The sequence below is a fragment of the Chrysemys picta genome, chromosome 11, assembly GCF_011386835.1.
Source record: "Chrysemys picta bellii isolate R12L10 chromosome 11, ASM1138683v2, whole genome shotgun sequence".
NCBI classification, from domain to species: Eukaryota; Metazoa; Chordata; order Testudines; family Emydidae; genus Chrysemys; species Chrysemys picta.
Genome location: NC_088801.1, coordinates 9332123 through 9353390, shown reverse-complemented (window position 1 = coordinate 9353390; position 21268 = coordinate 9332123). Strand labels below are relative to the sequence as shown.

At 44.0% G+C, this 21268-nt stretch overlaps 1 protein-coding gene across 8 annotated transcripts in view; it reads right to left on the bottom strand.

Moving 5' to 3' along the window:
* Positions 1–337: 337 nt before the first annotated feature.
* GLI2 (GLI family zinc finger 2) overlaps positions 338–21268 on the bottom strand; it is a 242941-nt gene continuing 222010 nt past the window's right edge. For all 8 annotated transcript variants that reach the window (XM_008167768.4, XM_008167769.4, XM_024104791.3 and 5 more), the window contains 5 exons: positions 17117–17266; positions 14750–14914; positions 9939–10220; positions 6794–7130; positions 338–5727 (listed from right to left, as the gene is read on the bottom strand). In XM_008167768.4, the coding sequence (XP_008165990.2) occupies positions 3377–5727; positions 6794–7130; positions 9939–10220; positions 14750–14914; positions 17117–17266 (3285 nt within the window). In that variant the 3' untranslated portion in view covers positions 338–3376. The remainder of the gene's footprint in view (positions 5728–6793; positions 7131–9938; positions 10221–14749; positions 14915–17116; positions 17267–21268) is intronic.

Genomic DNA, 21268 nt, shown 5'->3' with positions numbered 1-21268 from the left:
TTTCGAGCTTACACAGAGCTCTTCTTGTCTCTCTCACCAACAGAAGGTGGTTCAATAAAAGATATTTTCTCACCCACCTTGGCTCTCAATAATGCTTAGGCAGCTGGTGTGCTGTGACTGCTACTATCACACTGCCCACATGTGTCTCTGTTACCTGGCACACTCCATCAATTTGTTGTATCCGTCGGTAGTCTCTTAGCCTGTACTTGGATTGTAAGCTCCTCAAGTTAGGAACCATCTTTTTGGTATCTTTGTACAACACCTAGCACAAGCAGGCCCAGAACCTGCATGGGCCTCTGAGTACTACCACAATACAGTAACCATGAAACAAAATAAGTTATGAAAAAAAAATTACTTTTTAATGTACAAAAGGCTTATATACAGGTTCAGCACGTTACCTCCATTTTTATGATGTAGAAAACAGCTAAAAATGTCCATAAGATATAAATTTGACAGAACAATTCACCTACAGTGCTTTTAGTAATGATGTCTTCTATACATACTATATACAGAGCTGGAATGGTTATAACAATACTATTTTAGTAAATGAAGGAAGACCACCTCTGAAAAACAATAGGAATCTTGACAACTTGGAGATATGGTTTTGCTTTGGGGTTTGATCTGTTCTTGTTACGTGTGTTGCCTGAAGTGCGGCTCACTAACATGCATTGTCATATGCATCTACTGAATAACTCAGCTCGACTGCCAATGGAGATGCAAGGGCCTGATTAGTTGCAGCACTTGGGAAGCCCAAAGTGTAACTCCATGTGTCCAGTATGGCTCAGAGTCCTAAATTGGGCCCTGCCCTCTTTCCTCAAATGCAAGGGTGAGGTAACTGCAGGTGAGTCTGTACCAGGAACTCAAAAAACCCAATCATTTTAAATTCATCTTTCTAGGTTAGGCACAAGTGCAAACAGCTGCCCTGCCGGATCTTGCTTTCCTAGCACAGCCAGGAGTCCCAGTGACGTCAGGAGGGTTTTAGGATATGTGAGGAAGGCAGGATCAAGCCCATCATGCTTTGTTTACCCAAGCTTTTTATTTAAGAATTAGGGTGAGCCAGCTCCTGCTAGGTTTACGCACCCCTTACTCGGGGGTGACCAGATGTCCTGATTTTATAGGGACAGTCCCGATTTTGGGGTCTTTTTCTTATATAGGCTCCTATTACCCCCCAGCCATTGTCCCGATTTTTCACACTTGCTGTCTGATCACCCTACCTTACTCTCCACGCAGTCCCACTGGAGTTAAAAGGACGATATGTGGAGTAGGGTGCTGCCCAACACAAGGAAGGCTTTTGCACTCTAGTCCTATGGTAAATATATATTCGATTTATGTGTGACCTTCGGGGGTATTTGGCGTCACAAATGTTTGGGCAGGAATAATGACTGGCATTCGTGCAACAGCCACAAGTCATGCTAGTATTAGTGCAGTTTGTGCAGCACTGGTGAGTGCAAAAGGAGAGCAATGATTGTAGAAAGCCAACGTTAGCACCTTTAAAAAGCACCCAATGGGAGCTGCAGTCTGCAGGTGGAACTGAGCCATATTCAGTAAAACGTTGGACATCAATTGAGCGGGAAAGGATGGAGCCCTGCTGATGAGACATCATGCACATCTGGTTTAGTTTTTTAAAGTTCAGCACACAGAATGTTTGGAATCAGGAGGGAATTTCATGTGTGTGAACCCTTCCTCTTGATATATTTAACACTATAATACTAGGAAGAAAAGAATTGTCTTTTTGAGATGTGGTAAATTTCATTGATATCTGTTTTCCCTGTGTTTACCCTTTTGTCTACCAACAGTAATAAATAATGCATTGAGGAGTCTTTCCACTGACTTCAGGATCAGGCCCTAAAATTGCAAAAACTGTTAGCCAGCTTATATTTTGTGGAGGATTTGCTTGTGGTTAGATTCCTCCTATGGGTAATTTTCAGAGAGGCTTTCACCCACAGCTCTGATACCCCACTACAAATCCCAGACATTTGACTAAGGGCTCGTCTACATGAACATTTAGTTTGTGGCAAGTTGGGGTATGAATCAACCCTGCACTAGCTTGTGAGGTAGGCCCTGCTGATATGCATTAACCGTTCATCGGGGCACTTGGATCTAGTCCTGTTTCAAAGAGGACCAGACCAAAGTGCACTAAGAACTGTTAATGTGCATCAGCAAGATCCACGTGGATAGTTAGTCCGAGGCAGGCTAGTGCGGGGTAGAGTCACACCTCACCTTGTCGTGACCTAATTGTTTGTGCAGACAAGTCCAAAGCTAGCTAAGTAATTATATGTCCCCCCTCCGCCCATCACCCTGGTGAGGACAAATTAGAGCTGAGCTGTTGTGAAGCCCCATTAGCAATTTTCATAGATTCACAGAGTTTAAGACTAGAAGGGACCACTGTGATCATCTAGTCCAACTTCCTGAACAACACAGACCATAGGCTTCCCTGAATTAATTCCCGTATAACCCCCTGATTTACACAAGTTGTTTAAGGCCCCAGACGAAAGTCACTATTCTACTGAAGTCACTATTGACAGGGCATAAAGTTAAGCAAATGCATAAACCTTTGCAGGATCGGGGCTTTCCTGCCATTAGAGATGCTTTCAGATGAATGGTATTTTCAGGCCTCTGCTACATTCTACCCACGATATAAACCGTATTGTAAACATGTCTGACAAAAGGGGGCATTAATCTTTCATGTGTCCCATCAATGTATCTTTCTGATGTTTTTCCGAAACACTGCTATGCTTTATCAATGTACGTTTCTTTTGATTTTATATACACTATATTTGCTTTTAATGGAAGAGACGCCTTGACTAAACACTAAAGCATAGTAAGGCACTTTTCTGAGAAGCTGTTTGGAACTGATGCTTTTCTACAAAGTCCCAAGGTACAAAGAACAGTTTATAATGATATTGCTGGAAGTGGACTTTTGGGGAGATGTAACTAAATGCTTATCTCACTGGAGCAGAATATGCAGTATGGCTTTTATTCAGATCAAAAAGACCCCCCTCCATTTGTTTCTGACATGCGTTGAGAAATGGTCTTTTTGCAGACATAACTAAAGGAAAACAAAGGGAGGTGGCAAACATGGAGGAAAAGATTTCATTTTTAACCATTCTTATGCAATATTCTCATTTAGCGGTGGCGTTGCTCAGACCCCTGAAAAACCAAGCAAAAAAATAATACTAGAGGTTGCACTCTTGGTGCTAAACTGCTTTTAGATAGTTTACATAAGTCTGTACAGAGACATTTTTTACTTTGAATCCCTTTAATGTATTTAATACTTGTCAAAAATGCTACTCTATAGAAACTGATTATTTTTAAAAAGCACATTCATAAAACTGCTTTGTGTAAAGTCCCTGGGATAAACCGTGGGGCTTTATCATTAGGACATCATGTTAAGAAATTTACTCTCTTCTGCCAGGGTGGTTAGCATGGAGCTCATGTCGCCTATCGCCATGTTGCTTATTCCAGCTGGTATGGACGGCAGTGTCAGAGAGTTCCGTGGAGTTGTAAGGCGAGAGGAGTTCTGGGAGAGATTCTGCAGAATGCTAGGGCTGAGGGTTCCTGACATCAGGCTTGAATGGTCTCCATCATCCATGATGGCATCAAAATCTATCTGAGCAGGCTCCAGACCCTGTGAGTCCACTGTGCTTGACACCTGGTTAGCTCCGGGAGACGGCATGGCAGCTGGCTTGATATTCAAGGCACACTGCTGCTGTCCCACTCTACAGTCCACATGGTTATCAAAGTTTCCATTTTGTTCATACATGTGGATTTGACCATAATAGCACATCAAATTGTTTTCCCTCGTGCTGTTTGCACATTGCTGAGCCTGCATTGACACCATATTGTTGGTTCTTTTCGGAGTGGCCTTTGCTGTTTCCTGGCCAGGGCTCATGGCGTTAGTAGGGTGGGGAGTTCTCATGTAACCGAGTTGCTGCATGTTGCGTATCCCTCTATGCCTGTTTACTGGACTAGGGTCAGGTGGAGGATGAGGCTGTACCATTCCAGGAGTGTAGGTCTGGCTAGCTGAACCCATTATGCTCTGTTGGGGCTCAAAGTTTGACTGATTTGAGGTCATTAAAGAAGGGGGCTGATAAAACACCTCCTGAGTCATGGAGAAATTCATGGGATTTGTCTGAGATGAATAGTTCTGCTGACTTTGTTCATGCATGACCTGAGTCAGTCTATGACTGTTGACCATTAAAGAGGGATCTGTTGCAACGTCCATTTGCTGAGGATGAACGTGGGATCCAGACTTCACTACCATGTTGCTACAAGAAGGGGAAAGCTGGTTTGGATCTCCACTGATTGCATTTGGGCTCAGCAGTTGATGAGCCTGGTTATACCCTTGGTGCAGGCTCAAATCGGAGTTCATATTAGGGCCTGGATTTATCTGCTGCTGCCTCAGCTGCATACAATTGAGCCTTTGTCCATCCATGCTCACATTTCTTTGCATAAAATTCTGCTGTGTTACATTCATGCCGCTTTGACTCATCTGCATTTGCTGCTGGTTAAAGTTCTGATACTGACCAAAGTTCTGCTTCTGCTGGACAACAGCTAAGTTTCCTTGAGAAAACTGTTGCTTCGATTGGTTAGACATAACATCAACGGTACCTGAGCTAACCTCATTCCACTGGACGGGCATGTTGTTTTTGCTCATGTTCGAGGGAGCACCAAAGCTCATGTGGCACTCTGTCACCCCTGGACCCAAATGGTTCACGCTTGCATCAGTTCCAGCCATCCTGTGCTGGCTAGACAAGTTCTGATGTTGCAGTTTCCCATTGCCTTGGAAGTTTAGCATTTCATTACTGTACCCCATGGAAGTGTTTTCTACAGCTGTCCCATTGTTCTGAGATTTGATATATTGCACTACATCATCTGGCAGCATAATGTCATCTTCTCCAATGGGGCCCTCCGGCTCACCTGACATTGCTTCCATGGTAATATTTTCACTAATGCTCAGAGGTCGAGGTGAATAGACGTGCCTGGGAAGGCTCCCATCAGAGCGTGTGTAATTTGGAAGGCTGCAGTTCCTTCTGTCCGCAGGATGTGGTGGGTGGAGGGGATTCATGCTGTTGGTGCTATGGAAGCGATGGACTCTAGGGAGGGACAGTGGATCTGCGGCGGGTCTCCTCACAGGATCACTCGCGCGTCTTGTGTTGTTACCTGCCACGTCATGGGGAAAAGCCGGGGCTGCTGCGTACCCATAAGTGCTGCCATCGCTACAGCGTCTTGGCCCAGGAGGGAGGCGAAATGAAGGCAAAGCAGGATCTGGCCCATCGAGAAGAGAGATCTTGTTCTTCAGACTCATTCTTTCCAAGTTAGGTAGAGGTGTGGGAGGAGGGCCCCCCGTGGCAGCAGCATACTTGGCTTTCAGCCTGTAGTGCTGAGCTGGCGTGAGGTTGAGAAGGCCTGGTATGCCGCTACACTGGCTGGCTTCGCTCGATCTGCGTGACGCGTCCGTAGAAATGGGGTCGTAGGAGTCGGCAGAGCTCGTGTTGTTGGGACGATTCCCAAACTGCGAAGCTTCGCTGGAACGGCGACTAGAGAAGTAAGGGGAAATCCCCGATGATCTGCGACTCACAGTGTAGGCCGAGCTGATGGTGCTTGTCGTACTGTCGCGGCGTTCGTTGAGTTGGTTCAGCATCGTAATCTCATTTACAGACAGCTCCGTTATTCTAGGATTAGGCAGTGTAGCAGAGGAACCACCAATATTTTCTAGGATAGAGCCTGGAAGAGGGTTTGGGGGGGGAAGAAAAAAGGTTTTGTTAGCTGAGAGGGCTATTTTGGGGTAAATAGCTACATTACATTCACTGTTGTGCTTGGGGTCTAAATACAGATCTGTGTGTGTTACCCAACAACAAATGTCTGCTTAAGAAGAGTGATGTAAACGTGACTAACTGGTAATGGAGTCAGCACGTTGTCTGCAGCTCTGCTCCTATGAGACAAGGGACAGTCCAGGGCAGGGAGAGAGGACAGTGAGATGTACTCAGAAAATTAATTGAGTCGCTGCTACAGAGTCTTTTCCAGTGTTTGCTTCATTGCCACTGCAACCGATGAGGAGAGCATTCCTATGAGCTTCTTTTTATAAGGCAGAATGAAAGACACTACAGGCATAACGTGTGGTTTCCAAGCCTGGTCATATGATCAGTCACTCAAACTGGTTTCAAAAATTCAGAGGCAGAGGTCTCATTGCTCAGTACTAGAAATTCACGCACCCTTCTGAGATTTTTCCCAGAGCAATTCAAGAAGCTCCTATACAGTAAACTCTAAGGACAGATCATCTGCCCAACTTTTCCTTTGATAAGCTGGAGAGGCACAAAATGATCATAAATTTGTCCTAGTCAGGAATCTCCAGCCGGCATAGAAGTTATAACTAGCATAGGTGGCTCTATGCCACCACCACTGAGCTCCCCACCTGATATAGGGGCAGGACAAAGTCATGGCCAGGGATGGGGGCATGGCTAGATTGTTGTTCTGCTCTAGCAGTCCTCAGACGGCAAAGCCCACAGGGGATTGTTACTGATAGCACAGGGCTGCTGTAATTTCCACCACTGGGGTAAGGTGGGGGCAGGTGCAAACTAGCCTTGGGCAACCCTGGGAATCCTACCCAAAATTATACAGCTGAGTTCACACCTGAGTGGTCCTTTTATGAGACAGCTCAATCTTTATTCTGTGAGGAGTGATGCTGAAAGGCGGGGAAATGATTCTGCTCTAGGGCAGACCCTTCACTGTGAGACATGGGACATGGCCTGAGGGAGTCTAACAGCGGGAAGAACACAGGACCATGGCTTACCATTTCCTGGTATGGGAGGCAGCTTGGTGTTTCTGACTTGTGGAGCTGGGCTCACCCATGAGCAGGAATCCTTAACCGTCTTGAGTTTCTCCTTCTTGAGCTGTTCAAGTCGCTGCATCGTTGTCATGTGTTTCCTTAGCTGAAGGCTGACTGTTGAATTGCCCGATGAGACTGTCGAGTCCACAACAGGAGCATTGTCATCCAGTGCGGTCAGGTCTCCCAGGCTTCCCCCACTGTGCATGTTCATTTCTACTCCACTGTCATTGTTGTTGGTGCTACCAAGTGGTGATGGTTCACTGCTGCATGATGACTGGCCACCAGGACTGGACTGACACATCTTGGAAAGGAGAAATAATAGAAGGCCTGAGTTCTGCAGTTGAAAACACAGCTTTGGAACACACACACACACACACACGGACCCGGAGACTGAAGTCTCCTATTTATCAACACATTTGATACAGGGAACATGTGGTCACCTCCTTCCCCATACACACATGCTGCCCACTGCCACATCTCAGCTCTGTTCTGCAGCCATGGAGCACTTTCTAGGTGGGGGTGAATAGTTTAGTTTCCACATCCAGTCTTTGCTGCTGACAAGGCCAGTATGCTAATTAATGCCAACTGGCATTACAGTTTCATGCTGTGGGCACTAGGTTTATTTAAAAACAGCAGTACTTTAACAAATTTGGATGGACTTTTTTTTTTAATTCACAAGCATTTGCATAAAACCCCTATGGGTTAAAAATCTTTGGTGTGTTTCATTTTGCCCATAGAGACAAACCAAACATTGCTGCTGCAGTAGATAAAGGGTTGATGCTTCATTAAGATAAGCTAGTGCATTAGCAGATTGTGCAAAGTACAACTGCAATGAGCACCAGTTTATCTAACATAGGATCAAGTCCTAAGTGTTTCAGGCACAACATATTTCTGTCTTTTAAATACCTTAACATGTAATTAGTTTAGCTGACAATCTTTCTAGACGGAGAAAAACATGGTTTGCTGTTTGCAAGCTCCCACTTACAGATGGGGTAGATAAGTGCCATAAAGGCTTGTTTTACTTGCATTAGAAATGACATTTCACACTGAGCAACTTATTTGCAACAAACATTGAATGGTCTGAACGTGCTTGGTCACAGCACTCTTCATTGTTAGGGAAGATGCCAGGGTTCTCAATTCCTGGTCCTGAACTCTTGCTCCTGAGATTGTCACAACCTGGGAATGCTGCAGAGGCAACATATTTAGCCCCGGGACCAGGTGGGAGTGTCGGGAGAGGGAGTGCCTTATTTTGATCAAAACCAGCCCTAAATAGCAGGGCTGCCTGGCTTTAAAGGGTCCAGTTTCCTTTCATGGGAAGGACAGAGGTTACATTCCAGGAGTGCAATGCTGGGGTGTAATGCTGAGAGGAATTAACTAAGGGGAATTCTTGGGACACTGACAAAGAGTCCCAAGACTGGACCCTCCCCCAATGGCCCCTTACTGGCTGCCCACCTACACCTCCTCACTTCCTTTGCATTTACACACTAGCTCAGTTTGGTTAGCTGTAAATGCACAATACACAATATATCACATTTTTGTACAACGATTTCAATACAAAGAATTTCTTTGCTCACCTTAGTACCGACTGTCCTTAGGAAGGTACAGTAAGGAAAGGTAAGTGGGAACAAAGAACAGGTAGTTAGAATAAAGAGAACATTAACGAAAGGGAGAAGATTAGTGAAAGAGCATAGAGGGGAGTGCACAATTCAGGGTAAATTAGCAGCATTCTTTTTCCCGACACCCACCCCACCCCAATTCAGAAGTCAGGACATTTAATTGAACACCTCTTAATGTACCTGGATCCAAATCCCAGTGAATTTTCACAGACCTTGGTGGATTTTAGATTAGATCGAATTTTGGGTCAGAAAGAGGGACCCCCAGACACCATTACAAGTGATTTCAATCAACCAGTCACTAGCGCCATCCCAGCGCTTCGGAGATTTGAATTGAAACAAGTAGTAAATACAGATAGATACATATGTTGTCGATAGGCACAGTGAGCCCTCGTTACACCATGCAGCCGAAGTGAAGTCAAAGAGGTTCCGTGGGTGTAACAGAAAGGAAGGGTTGCCCACTGTGCCTAACACCAATGGAGTTGCACAGGGTGTAACTATGGAAAGAACTTGACCTACAATCTGTTAGAAAAATCACCGTTAGGGAAAACAGGGGAGAAATATTTTCCTAGAAAAAAACACTGTGTGTGTGTGTGTGTGACTTATTCTTACGCTAAGTTTTTCAATGAACACAGGAGCATGTGAAGGTGAAATTGTCCATTTAGCCAATAAAAGCCATTCTGGCTGTGAAAATAGTCAATTCCTTCCTGGACTAAACTCATATATCATCACAGTATCAGCCAAGAGCATGGCATCTGGTCCTTTTATTATGCAAAGCCATGTTGACTGGTAGAAATGGAAACATTTTAGCCTGGCTTAAAATCAAGAAACTGTATACTTTAAGTCTCAAAGGCTTGTGAAGTTCTCTCAACTCCAGTGAGAAACCCGGGGACTGAATGAACTCTAGCAGGTGAAAGTGACTTTAGTTCAGCCATTTATTGCCTTTTGTTTTACAAAAAAATTGTCTTTTTGGCTGCTAAGAGAAGGAGAAATGTTGAAATGTGAAAGAGTTATGGTGCAGCAAGACTCTTGACTTCCTCTAACTACTGTGTAATACACAGAAACACACATGACTTGCGGCTGACTTGGAAAGGAAATAAGACTACTGCCTGATTTAAAGTGTCTTGGGGGACAAAAGATATTGTATTATGATGACATGTTATTGTCACATTTTCACCTTCGTGGCATGGCATTAAGGCCGCATGGGCTGACGCATTCATTCATCATCCTATCATGACGTATCAGCAATGTTTCAAATATCACACCTTGGGCTCTGTGTTGCTGTGTAACAAGACACAAAATACACTGGGGACTCTTAACTGTCCTGCAATCTTAAATTTAGGGTTGGGGACCTTGAAAACTGGAATCGTCCTGAAAATTTCGGAGTGCATGGCAAATGAATGAGGAGGAAAAAGGCTGCAACTTTACATTTTTCTCCTGCGTCTCCGAGAAATTACAAACCATACTCTTATCTTTTAAACAACAGCTTCTCTTACCACAGAATTCTCGGTCTTTATTGTTTTGACTTGTAAGCAGTCCTCCATGCCTCTGGTGGTGCTGTTAGCCTCAGTGCTGTCTTCTGACACCTTGCTACTCTGCTTGGCACTTGCTTCGTTGTCGCCATTTTCCTTGAGGGGAGGTGGCCGTGGGTGAACGTCGTTGCGCTGTTTCTTTGTGACATGGGCATCGGGCCCATGCACAGTCTTGACGTGTTTCCTGAGGGAACTGGGATCCGTGTATCTCTTTGTGCAGCCCGGGATTTTACAGACATACGGTTTCTGTCGATATGACAAATGTGAGGTTATTTTTAAAGCAGACTGAAATATTGTGGACATGCTTTGTGGACAAAGATAAGTCATGTCCTTACAGAACACAATGAACATGATGCTGCCAGCAAAAAAAAGTGAAGAATCTGCCTCTTAGGATCTTGCAAATCATCTGCGGCAGATTTCTAAACTGTGATCCATGTTCTGCTGGTGGTCATGGAAAACTTGGTGGTGAGCCACAGAGACCTGGCTAGTCGCATGGTACTGGCTTTACTTCTTGTTTTGGGCTGCTAAATTCAAAGACAGCTACAAATTCACAAAATACTTTCCTAATATTACTTTTCCATCTAAGCATTTGTTGCCACAGGAATGTTTCATGATTGTGGATGGGAGGGGAGGTGGTCTGAGTCATTGGAATTGCAGGGGATTGTCTACAAGACAATCTCTCCGTTAAGATGGTGTCTACTCTGGGAAAATGTTTGAGACCTCCTGATCTACGGAAATCCAGAGAAACTAAGCCAGACTGGATTCTGTCTATCTAGTCTTTCATATATCTCCAGCACCCATCACTCTGAAATCTGTTATCGTGCAAAACAAACCACAGGCACGCAATACTTTTTAAGACAATGGCATTGTATTCCTGGAATCATGAATCATTGATCACTGCAGCAAAGCAAGTCTGAGGCCAGACTTTTGGAAATAGAAGTTAGCAAGTAGCCATCCTTTCTTTTTTTAAAAAAAACTTTGATTTATCCACTTTCCAATTCCAATGTGCATGAGCACCAAAGCTGCGAAAGCTAGTGCTGCTTTTGAAAGATTGAATTGATCACAAGCACCACTTCAGCCTCACAATTGCTCTAAGTACTTTTCCACTGTGACATTGGAATGGATCCATCTAAAGGAACAATACATAAATGGTTTTCTAAGGTTAACCAAAAATGGCCATTTCTATTAGTTAGGTATCTATTTTCCAATTTGACCAAAGAGCACATGTAAAATTGCTGGGGGGAGAATTATTTAATTAGTTTTGCGTAAAATCAAACCAAACAAAACCAACCAACAAACAAAACTAAACCATCACAATCACATGAACAGCACTAGAGATCTATTCTTGCAACAGACTTCCTGGCTGATTTTGGGTAAGTCACTTTAACTCTCTGTGCTTCAGTTTCCCCATCTGTAAAATGGGGAGATAAGTATCTACCTCACAGGGTGCTGTGGTGATTTAATGAATTAATATTTGTAATGCTCACTTAGATTCTTGGATGGGGCAATATAGAAGTATTATTACTATTATTATAATCTGCATTAGGGAAAAGGGAATAGGAGATGATGACTTACAAAGGTCCTTTAGCCCTAATGTCGGGGAGTAGATAATAGCTCTGTTTGATATTGAATATTGAAATTTGGGATGTCTGGGATGCCTACAAAATATCTTAAGCATTGTTCAAACAGAGGTATCTGGTGTTTGGAATGCTCTGCTGTTGCCGGTTCAAGCCCGGCAAACAGTTCCAATATCTCCTTCCAAATCCTTCTCAAATACTCGAAAAGTTACATCTGTTCGGCTGGTGGAATCATCACAAGCCTTCTCAGAAACTCAGGGGCACTGGATTTCTAGAGTTCAACTGCTTTTCAGCTCGAGTTGGGGAAAAATGTCTCTTTGGGTATGTCTACACTGCAATAGGGAGATATGATTGGAGCATGTGTAGACACGCCTGAGAAAGTTTTGATCTAGCTAGGTAGCAGCTGCTCGAGTGTCTACACAGGGTCCTGGGCAGGTGGGGTTAGCCTGTGTAAGCTGCCTGTGTTGCCGCAGCTTCACTGCTATTTGTAGCGTGTTAGCTCAATCAGAGCTAGTGCGTGTACGTCTACCTGAGCTGGGAATCACACCTCCCAGCTAGGGTGACCAGATGTCCCGATTTTATAGGGACAGTCCTGATTTTTGGGTCTTTTTCTCAAAAAAGCACCTATTACCCCCCACTTCCTGTCCCGATTCTTGACACTTCCTATCTGGTCAGCCTACTCCCAGCTGTACTGTAGATGTAGCCTAATAGCTGCGGACTTGCGTCACCTTGAACTTTTCAGTGAGCCAGCAGGTTTGCACCACAGTGGGGTGATGGAGTTAAAGAACAATTTTCTGGAACAACACTAGACATCTCTTCCCTGGAAAATCCACAGCTGCGATATCCTAATGGGTTCATTGATAACACACGGGCACATTTCCTCATTTCAAATGAATGGCGGCCAAAGTAGCGATATACCGGCAGCCTGGAAACCTGATGCCATGAAAGCAATAAGAGACTGAACCATATTCCTAACAGGTTTGTTACAAACTGATGGGGACAAACCTGGGGAATCTGGGCCTAATTTCTTGTGAATATTGATGGATAATTCCGCCTTTTCTGAATGTGAAAATGTGGTCTAGCCTGAGTACACAGGATGTGAAGCTAGATGGACCTTTGGTCTGACCCAGTATGGCCGTTCTTATGTTCTTAGGAGAGGGACAAGGTGGGTGAGGGACCAACTTCTGTTGGTGAGAGAGACAAGCTTTCGAGTCACACAGAGCTCTGGTAAGTTCGAAAGCTTGTCTCTATCACCAACAGAAGTTGGTCCAGTAAAAGATATTACCTCACCTACCTTGTGTCCTAATATCCTGGGACTGACACAGTTCCAAATACACTGCATACAAGTAGTGCGAGGGCTATCAGAGACCTATTGCAGCTCTGTGGATTGCTTGGTAAGCTGGATCCATTCAAACAAAATGCATTTTCATGCAGGTAGATGCCAAGTTATACATCCAGGACCAAGGAATTCAGGCTATACCTACAGAAATGGGGGACTGCATCCTGGAAACCCATGACTCTGAGAAAGATCTAGAGGTCAAAGTGGACGAGCCACAAAGCACGAGCTCCCAGTGCAATGCTGTGGCAAAAAGGGCTAAAGCAATTCTTGGATGTATAAACAGGGGAGTAGTGAGTAGGAGTTGATTTCACTTCTGTCCCCGGCAGTGGGGAGACCAATGCTGGAATAATGTGTCCAGTTTTAGTGTCCATATTTCTAAAAGGATGTTGAAAAATTGGAGATGGGTGAAAAAGAACCACAAAAATTATTCAAGGGCTGGAGAAAATGCCGTACAGTGAGAGACTTAAAAAGTTCAATCTGTTTAGTTTATCCAAAAGAAGAGTGAGAAGTGACTTGATTACAGCGCCTCCATACCTTCAAGGGACGTAAATATCAGAAACTAATGGGCTCTTTAATGTAGGGGAGAAATGCATAACACGGACCAATGGCTGGAAGCTGAAGCCAGCCAAATTCAAATGGATCACAAATTTTTAACAGTGAGGGTGACTAACTATCGGAACAAACTACCAAGGGAACTGGGGGATTCTCCATCTCTTGTTGTATTCAAATCAAAACTGGATGTCTTTCTGGAGGATATGCTTTAGCCAACCACAAGTTACTGGGCTCAATATAGGGGTAGTGAGTGCAACTGAATGGCCTGTGATACACAGGAGGGCAGACTAGATGATCTGGCCTTCGAGTCTATGAATTTATAAGTCTCGAGCTGCCCAGCCCTGGTACAAATCAGATTTGCAAGGGAGCAGCTCTAACTTACCCACCAGCTTATCACTGAGAGAGGTCAGCCTAGATATTTGGATTCAGATCTGAATACCTGGAAAGACGTTTGGATCTGGGTTGTTCATCTGGGTCCTTCTCTAGTTAAAATAGCTCAGAGAAGCATCCAAAACTTTGGAGTGCTTATTCCCACCTGAACCAAATCCATGAAACCTTTTGAAGTTTGCTTATCACTGGGTAATATAGTATTGCTTTAAAATTCTGTCATCCATTGAAATCACTTTATTCCATTCTCCAATGATTCATATTTAACTGTTACAAATTAGGCTACAGACTTGTTCCTTCATGGTTGCAAACATTACTAGAACTCTAGAACACTGTTTTTTCCCCCTTCCCGTCGTCTGCTAATTAGTAGTAATATAATTGTTAAACCTCAGCCTTAGCCGTTTGCAGCAGACCATCAAATGCGTTACAATAAAGGCAATTTCCTGCATTCCCCAACTTCTAATAGTGGGTCTTAATTAGCCAGGGTTAACAAAGCATTGCATCACACTTTATCATTGTACATCAAAAGATGCAGGTGCGACTATTTCCAAAGCGTCAGGACCCAGGGTAGAAATCACACCACTATGAGTCTATGCTGCAATCATGTTAAAAAGCAAGGTACAAAAATGTAGGACCCTGTTTGGGCTATTAAAAATTATGAATTTGGAAAGCACCAGCTTTAATTTCAAAAGCCAATCAGAAAATTTGCATACTTCAGCATCTATTTATAGTTTCTAATATGGCTTTCATAAATATAAAGCTAATGCGGTCTGGCTCTGCAGCAAAATAAATCCAAGTAAAAAAATAAAAGTCTTTCATTATGGTAAATTCCTTTTTACACGAGTCCAGCATATAAAGTGTACATTGTCAGCAAAAATTTTGTTAAAAATCCACAGCACTTGTGGTGAGGATGGGTTTACCTCATTGGAATGCGTCCTGTTCTGGTGCTTTGCTCTGTCCGAAGCGTTGGAAAAGGCTTTATTGCAGCCCTCATGTTCACAGACGTACGGCTTTTCTCCAGTGTGAGATCTCAGGTGTGTCTTTAAGTTCTCCAGTCGAGAATAGGCTTTGGCGCAACCCTCAAACTAAAATAAAAACACAATGGGAGCGATTCATCAACCACAGTGGTGGTTTTTGCCTCCTCATCTGCTTTCCATTTCTTTTCCCTTTTAAGGAGCCTGTGTTTTGCAAACTAACATCCACTTTGTTGAGAGAGCTTTTCCTTCCTGGGCAGAGCAAAATTGTCAAAAGAGGCTTGTGATTTAGGGCTCCTCAAATTTTGGGTGCCCAACTTGTGATAGATACCTGACAAGAATCTGATTTTCAGGCAGGGCTGAGCACCTGTTCTCTGAATATTAGGCTCCCCTTTAAGATGTTTCAGGTCATGCATCCAAAAATGGAGGCCCCCCCAAATCACTAGCTGCTTTTGAAAATCCTGACCAAGGTGTCTCCATTTCACTAGCTCCAAAGCTTGTGAGACAAGCCTGTTTTCTGAAGGAAAAGAGTTAAAATAGCAAGTTTCGAAGTTACAGTTTGGTTCCACCAATTCCCTAATTACAGTTTGGTTCCACTTTCCTGAGGGCTCTGAGGTCAGCCTGCCTGACATTACCATCTTAAAAACCAAGATCCTCAATCTTAATGGATTCTTGGATGGCACCACAGGCCAGGGGCCTGGAAAGAAAGCAACTTCCCACACAAAGAGAAAGAGCCACTCCAGAGACATCACCAGATTTTCAATGATGTAAGTCCCACCACCATCCAGTGCTGGCTGACTCTCCTTGTTTGTCCTATGGAAGGATCTGAATTTCAAAAATGTCCACAGCTCCCATTTCAATCTCTGGGGCCCACAGGGGGCTCGTTTTAATCAGTTTGCCTAACTCTGGAATTAGGAGGATCATTTCAGGCTGCCATTTATGAAAGTCTTGGCAATCAAAAGAGGCCCTTGTTCTGGAAAACCAAAAGTTAATTCATTGAATAATTCCGTATCGTTCAGGAGAAACAGGAACTTCTGTTGGAACCTTTTTGCCTCTCTCGCCAGTCTAGAACACTGATCAAAAGGAGCATGAAGAGCCATGAATCTTGGTGTGAATCTCTTATAGAAAAGAACTACAGTAATGGCTCCAGACACTGTTGTCCGCCACAGTGCTTGCAACCATTCCTATACTACAGGAATGCTATAGTCCAATTTAATGATGGATGCGATTGTCAAGGTTAAGATGTATAACTGTTTAGATCAAACGAAGGACCACATTTGCACAGGTAATTCTGTTCTAATTAGGGTCTCACATTGTGCCCATTACCATAGTCTCTGAGTGCCTACCCTTCCTCTAGTACATTTCTGAGTGGTAAGCTTCCTCTAGTACATTTGTTTCATTCAGCACGTCATAACCATGAGTTAACAGAATATAATTACTTTTGTTCTCTCACTGCATGCATGTGACATCATATGTCATTTACAGGTGTTGAAAAATATCACTCAACTTACTGGAAATCACTGGTAAGCGAGCATCACTGAGGTGTTCTAGCAATACTGGCTATTGTCACAGTAATGCAGCTAATTAAGAGTGTTCCCTCTGTGGCCCAATTTTCAAATAATGGCATCTGAACAGCCAGGACAGCCAAATCCTTGGGTGCTCAAACCAGATGTTCCCACAGCTAAGCGCTGGTCTGCGAATGTGGATATCTTATACAGAAATTGGCTTCAAGGGAGCTACGCCGATTCACTCCACCAAGGAACTGGCCCAGTCTAGTCTTAATTTATGGGTGTAAATCACCAGATTACTTAATCTTCAATGGGGGGGAAATAGATTCCTAGGTGGGAAGCTGAATATGCAATACCACACCCTGTGAGATTGGAAAGGATTATCCTTATTTAACAGATAGGGAACTGGGGCCCAGAGATGCTAAGGGCCACATTTTTAAAGGTATTTAAGTACCTAACTCCCACCGATTTCAAAGGGAGCTAGGTGCCTAAATACATTTAAAAATCTGTCCCTAAGTGATTTGCCCAAGGTCATACAGGAAGTCTGTAGCAGAGCAGGGAGTTGAATCCAGGTCTCCCTAAATTCTGGGCTAGCACCATAACCATTGGACCAACCTTCCTCTCCATTAACTTTAACGTCCCAAGGGGACAGCCTGCAAGGACTTAAAGCCCATTCGTGCTGAAAAATTGGATCTGAACTTGCCCAGAATGGGGTGGAGGGTTCATTCATAGAGCTTTGGTGTGACTCTTTAATCTGTGTCCAGATATACATTCATGTGGACACGAGTCCCCCATACTGGCTCACCGTGCACTTGTGTGGCTTTTCTCCAGTGTGTCTTCGCATGTGCACCACCAACATGTACTGAGCCTTGAATGGCTTCTGCTCCCGAGTGCAGTCTTGCCAGCGGCAGACAAACTCCTTCTTCTCCCCGTGGATGTGATCGTTATTGATGTGCTAGCGTAAGAGAAAGAAAACCAGATCATGATTAGAACAGCTAAAGCCATCACTGCATGTGTCACTCTGAAGTGCACCAACAAAACAACAGTTCCTCTCAACAGCAGTTGTGGTCTGATGTTACCGTGACATAAATAATGCTATGGAGCCATATGGGGCTCTTGTGCTGTGTCTATATTGTGGGTTGGATGAGAGGGCACAGAATATGATCCATTAGACACAAGGGCAGGATGGTAATGCTGGTGTGTGATGGCTGCTGGCGTGCAGAGACATACTGACCAGTGTCTCACTGTTTCCTTGTACTCCTGTCTGAGTCCATCTGTTGTCTCTTGTCTTATACTTAGCTTGTAAACTCTTTGGGGACGGGGCCATCTTTTCGTTCAGTGTTTGTACAGCACCACGATAAAACAAATAAACAACAATACTACTACTTCCTCAAGCACATACCTAGCTTTTTACCCGTTCAAAGTGCTACTGCCGCAATGGACCAGGCCCTCAGCTTGTGTCAACTGGGGATATGACTTATGCTCTGCAAAAGCAATGTGTACCCCTATTCTGGCCAGCTGCAGAATGAACTGCACACTGAGGGGGGGGGGGGACTGGGAGTGTAAATGTACAACAACATGTGGACCACGCTCCATGATCCCTGAGCTCCCACCCAGAATGCTTCTCAGTGGGGGGCCCGAACGTGACCCATTGACAGAGGAAGCAAAACATTCTTCTAAATTTCCATCCCACCATCAACCTCAGCCTGGACCAGTCCACACAAGAGATCCACTTCCTGGACACTACAGTGCTAATAAGCGATGGTCACATAAACACCACCCTATATTGGAAACCTACTGACCACTATACTTACCTACATGCCTCCAGCTTTCATCCAGACCACATCACACGATCCATTGTCTACAGCCAAACTCTAAGATACAACCACATTTGCTCCAATCCCTCAGACAGAGACAAACACCTACTACAAGATCTCTATCAAGTGTTCTTAAAACTACAATACCCACCTGCTGAAGTGAAGAAACAGATTGACAGAGCCAGAAGGGTACCCAGAAGTCACCTACTACAGGACAGGCCCAACAAAGAAAGTAACAGAACACCACTAGCTGTCACCTTCAGCTCCCAACTAAAACCTCTCCAGCGCATCATCAAGGATCTACAACCTATCCTGAAGGACGATCCCTCACTCTCACAGATCTTGGGAGACAGGCCAATCCTCACTTACAGACAGCTCCCCCAGCCTGAAGCAAATACTCACCAGAAACCACACACCACACAACAAAAACACTAACCCAGGAACCTATCCTTGCAACAAAGCCCGTTGCCAACTCTATCCACATATCTCTTCAAGGGACACCATCATAGGACTTAATCACATCAGCCATGCCATCAGGGGCTCGTTCACCTGCACATCTACCAATGTGATATATGCCATCATGTGCCAGCAATGCCCCTCTGCCAGGTACATTGGCCAACCGGACAGTCTCTACGCAAAAGAATAAATGGACACAAATCAGATGTCAAGAATTATAACATTCAAAAACCAGATGGAGAACACTTCAACCTCCCTGGACACTCAATTACAGATCTAAAAGTTGCAATTCTTCAACAAAAAAACTTCATAAACAGACACCAACGAGAAACTGCAGAACTGGAATTAATTTGCAAACTGGACACCAATAAATTAGGCTTGAATAAAGACTGGGAGTGGATGGGTCATTACACAAACTAAAAACTATTTCCCCATACTAATTTTCCCCCTACTGTTACTCACACCTTCTTGTCAACTGTTTGAAATGGGCCATCCTGATTATCACCACAAAAGTTTTTTTTCTCCTGCTGATAATAGCCCACCTTCATTGATTAATCTTGTTAGAGTTGGTATGGCAACCCCCATTTTTTCATGTTCTCTATCTATCTATCTATCTATCTATCTATCTATCTATCTATCTATCTTCCTACTGTATTTTCCACTGCATGCATCTGATGAAGTGGGTTTTAACCCACGAAAGCTTATGCCCAAATACATTTGTTAGTCTCTAAGGTGCCACAAGTACTCCTCGTTCTTTTCTCTAATCAGATGTTACTCCAACAAAAGAGAAAGGATTCCTAAGCAATCCCCGTTGCATACATTCCTATTTCTACTCAAGTTAGATATGAAAAATGTAAGGGCAGTTGTGCAGTAGGGATGGGTAGCACCATTATATACTTAGTTTGTAATGCCTTGAGTGTGGGGCCTGGACTAGATGACCTATTGAGGTACCTTCGAGTCCTACATTTCTGTGTTTCTAATAACAGAATCACTGGCCAGCCCAGAGTAGGACAGTTCAGGACAGACTTGGAAGAAAGGGATATGAACTGCTAGGAACGCTTTACTCCTCCTTAGAAGATAACAAGCATGCAACTTATAGCAGATTTCAGCACGGGCGCCTATGGGCCTGGCCATGGCTCCCAGCCAACAAGCACCCCACTAGGCCTGTGATGAATCAGTTAGTGTGGAAGATAAGCCCTTTTTATTATTATTTATGTTACTGTAATAAGCAAAGAACTCAACCAGGAGGCCTCACTGTGCTAGGTGCTGTACAAACATAGAGGAAGACACAGGAACTGTTTGCTGAGAGCTAGGTAATAATCCTGACATGCTGTTCATTGGGGACTTGATGGAGGAGGGAGAGTAATGGCGCCTTATGCCATTTTACCCTTGTGACACAAGGCCGGAATAAGTTCTTGCACTTTGATTTACATTTGTTGCCAGCATAGGCCAGTCAGATGCCTCATAGCCGCAATGGAAACAGCAACTAGCACACCTGTGATTGCTGCTGGCTGGCTTGCCGTGTACCCGATCTTACACTAAGCTCACCTGCCTATAATTCAACTAAATTAGAACTGATGAGACATATCAGATGAAGGCACGTGAGCTGACACCACATGACCTATAGAGTCGAACACATGACAATTGCTAAAATGGAAAAAAAAAACCCCTCCATGTTGGCTTTGTTCCACTTCGCTGAACTGCGGGTAGTTTAGCAAATTATATTCTTTAATATACATGCTGTGATATATACAAAACCATGACATTATGTTACCCTTTAAGAAACGCTGCATGTGTACAGATTTGTCCATTTCCAGGCAACTGCTCCTTCCTCACCCTGTTCTCAACAGTAGGAATTTCATGCTTTTTAAAAGGGATTTTACTACCATCAGGGCAAAGCCATGCACAGAGACCATGGCTTCTTCAGTTGGTGTAGGCCAGGGTAGTGCCACTGTAATCAGCTGAGGATCTGACCCCCCCCCCCATATCCTGAATCTCAGACTAACAGTGAACAAGAGACATTTAAAAAGAAATCCCAAATCTAATTAAAGTGTATGAAAGAGCAAAACATAAAAGCACTGCTTAGTGTTGGACCCGAGCACCCTCTGGTTTTTGGAAGCAGTTGGTTCTTGTCTCTGGAACGGTCCAAACCAACATTCCAGCTCCAAATCCCTCTCCAAATTACGCAGCTGTGACCCCTTTTTATAGTGCTGGTAAAGGGCAAAAAAAAATACAATTCAGTGCCAGAACGGATGCCGGCGCTAAGACATCCACCTGCTGTCAAAAGCTTAACTGCTGGCAGGATATGACAACATCTGTAAAGTATGTGCTAAGGAGAACTCCATAGCCCCAATTACTGCGAATTCCTCAGTTCCATCAAAGCCTTCACCCCTGTGCTGAAAACTCGGCAGCAAAGCGGAGCCTTGCTCTTACCTGGTGCAAGTCTAGATTCATATTTTACAAGGATAGGGAAGATCAATCTCTGAAGACAATAAAACAATTCAGAGAACAGTTCTGCAGCTGTATTGTTACATGTATAGACTAAGAGCCTTATTTCTCTCTGAACGGAATCTAGCTGCCAAAACCATGGCCCCTCCCCTCTCCCCCACTCCTATGACTTCAATAAAATACATCAACAGGAAGTCCTAAAATAAAACACTTGGGGTTTTGTTTTTTAGCTTCAG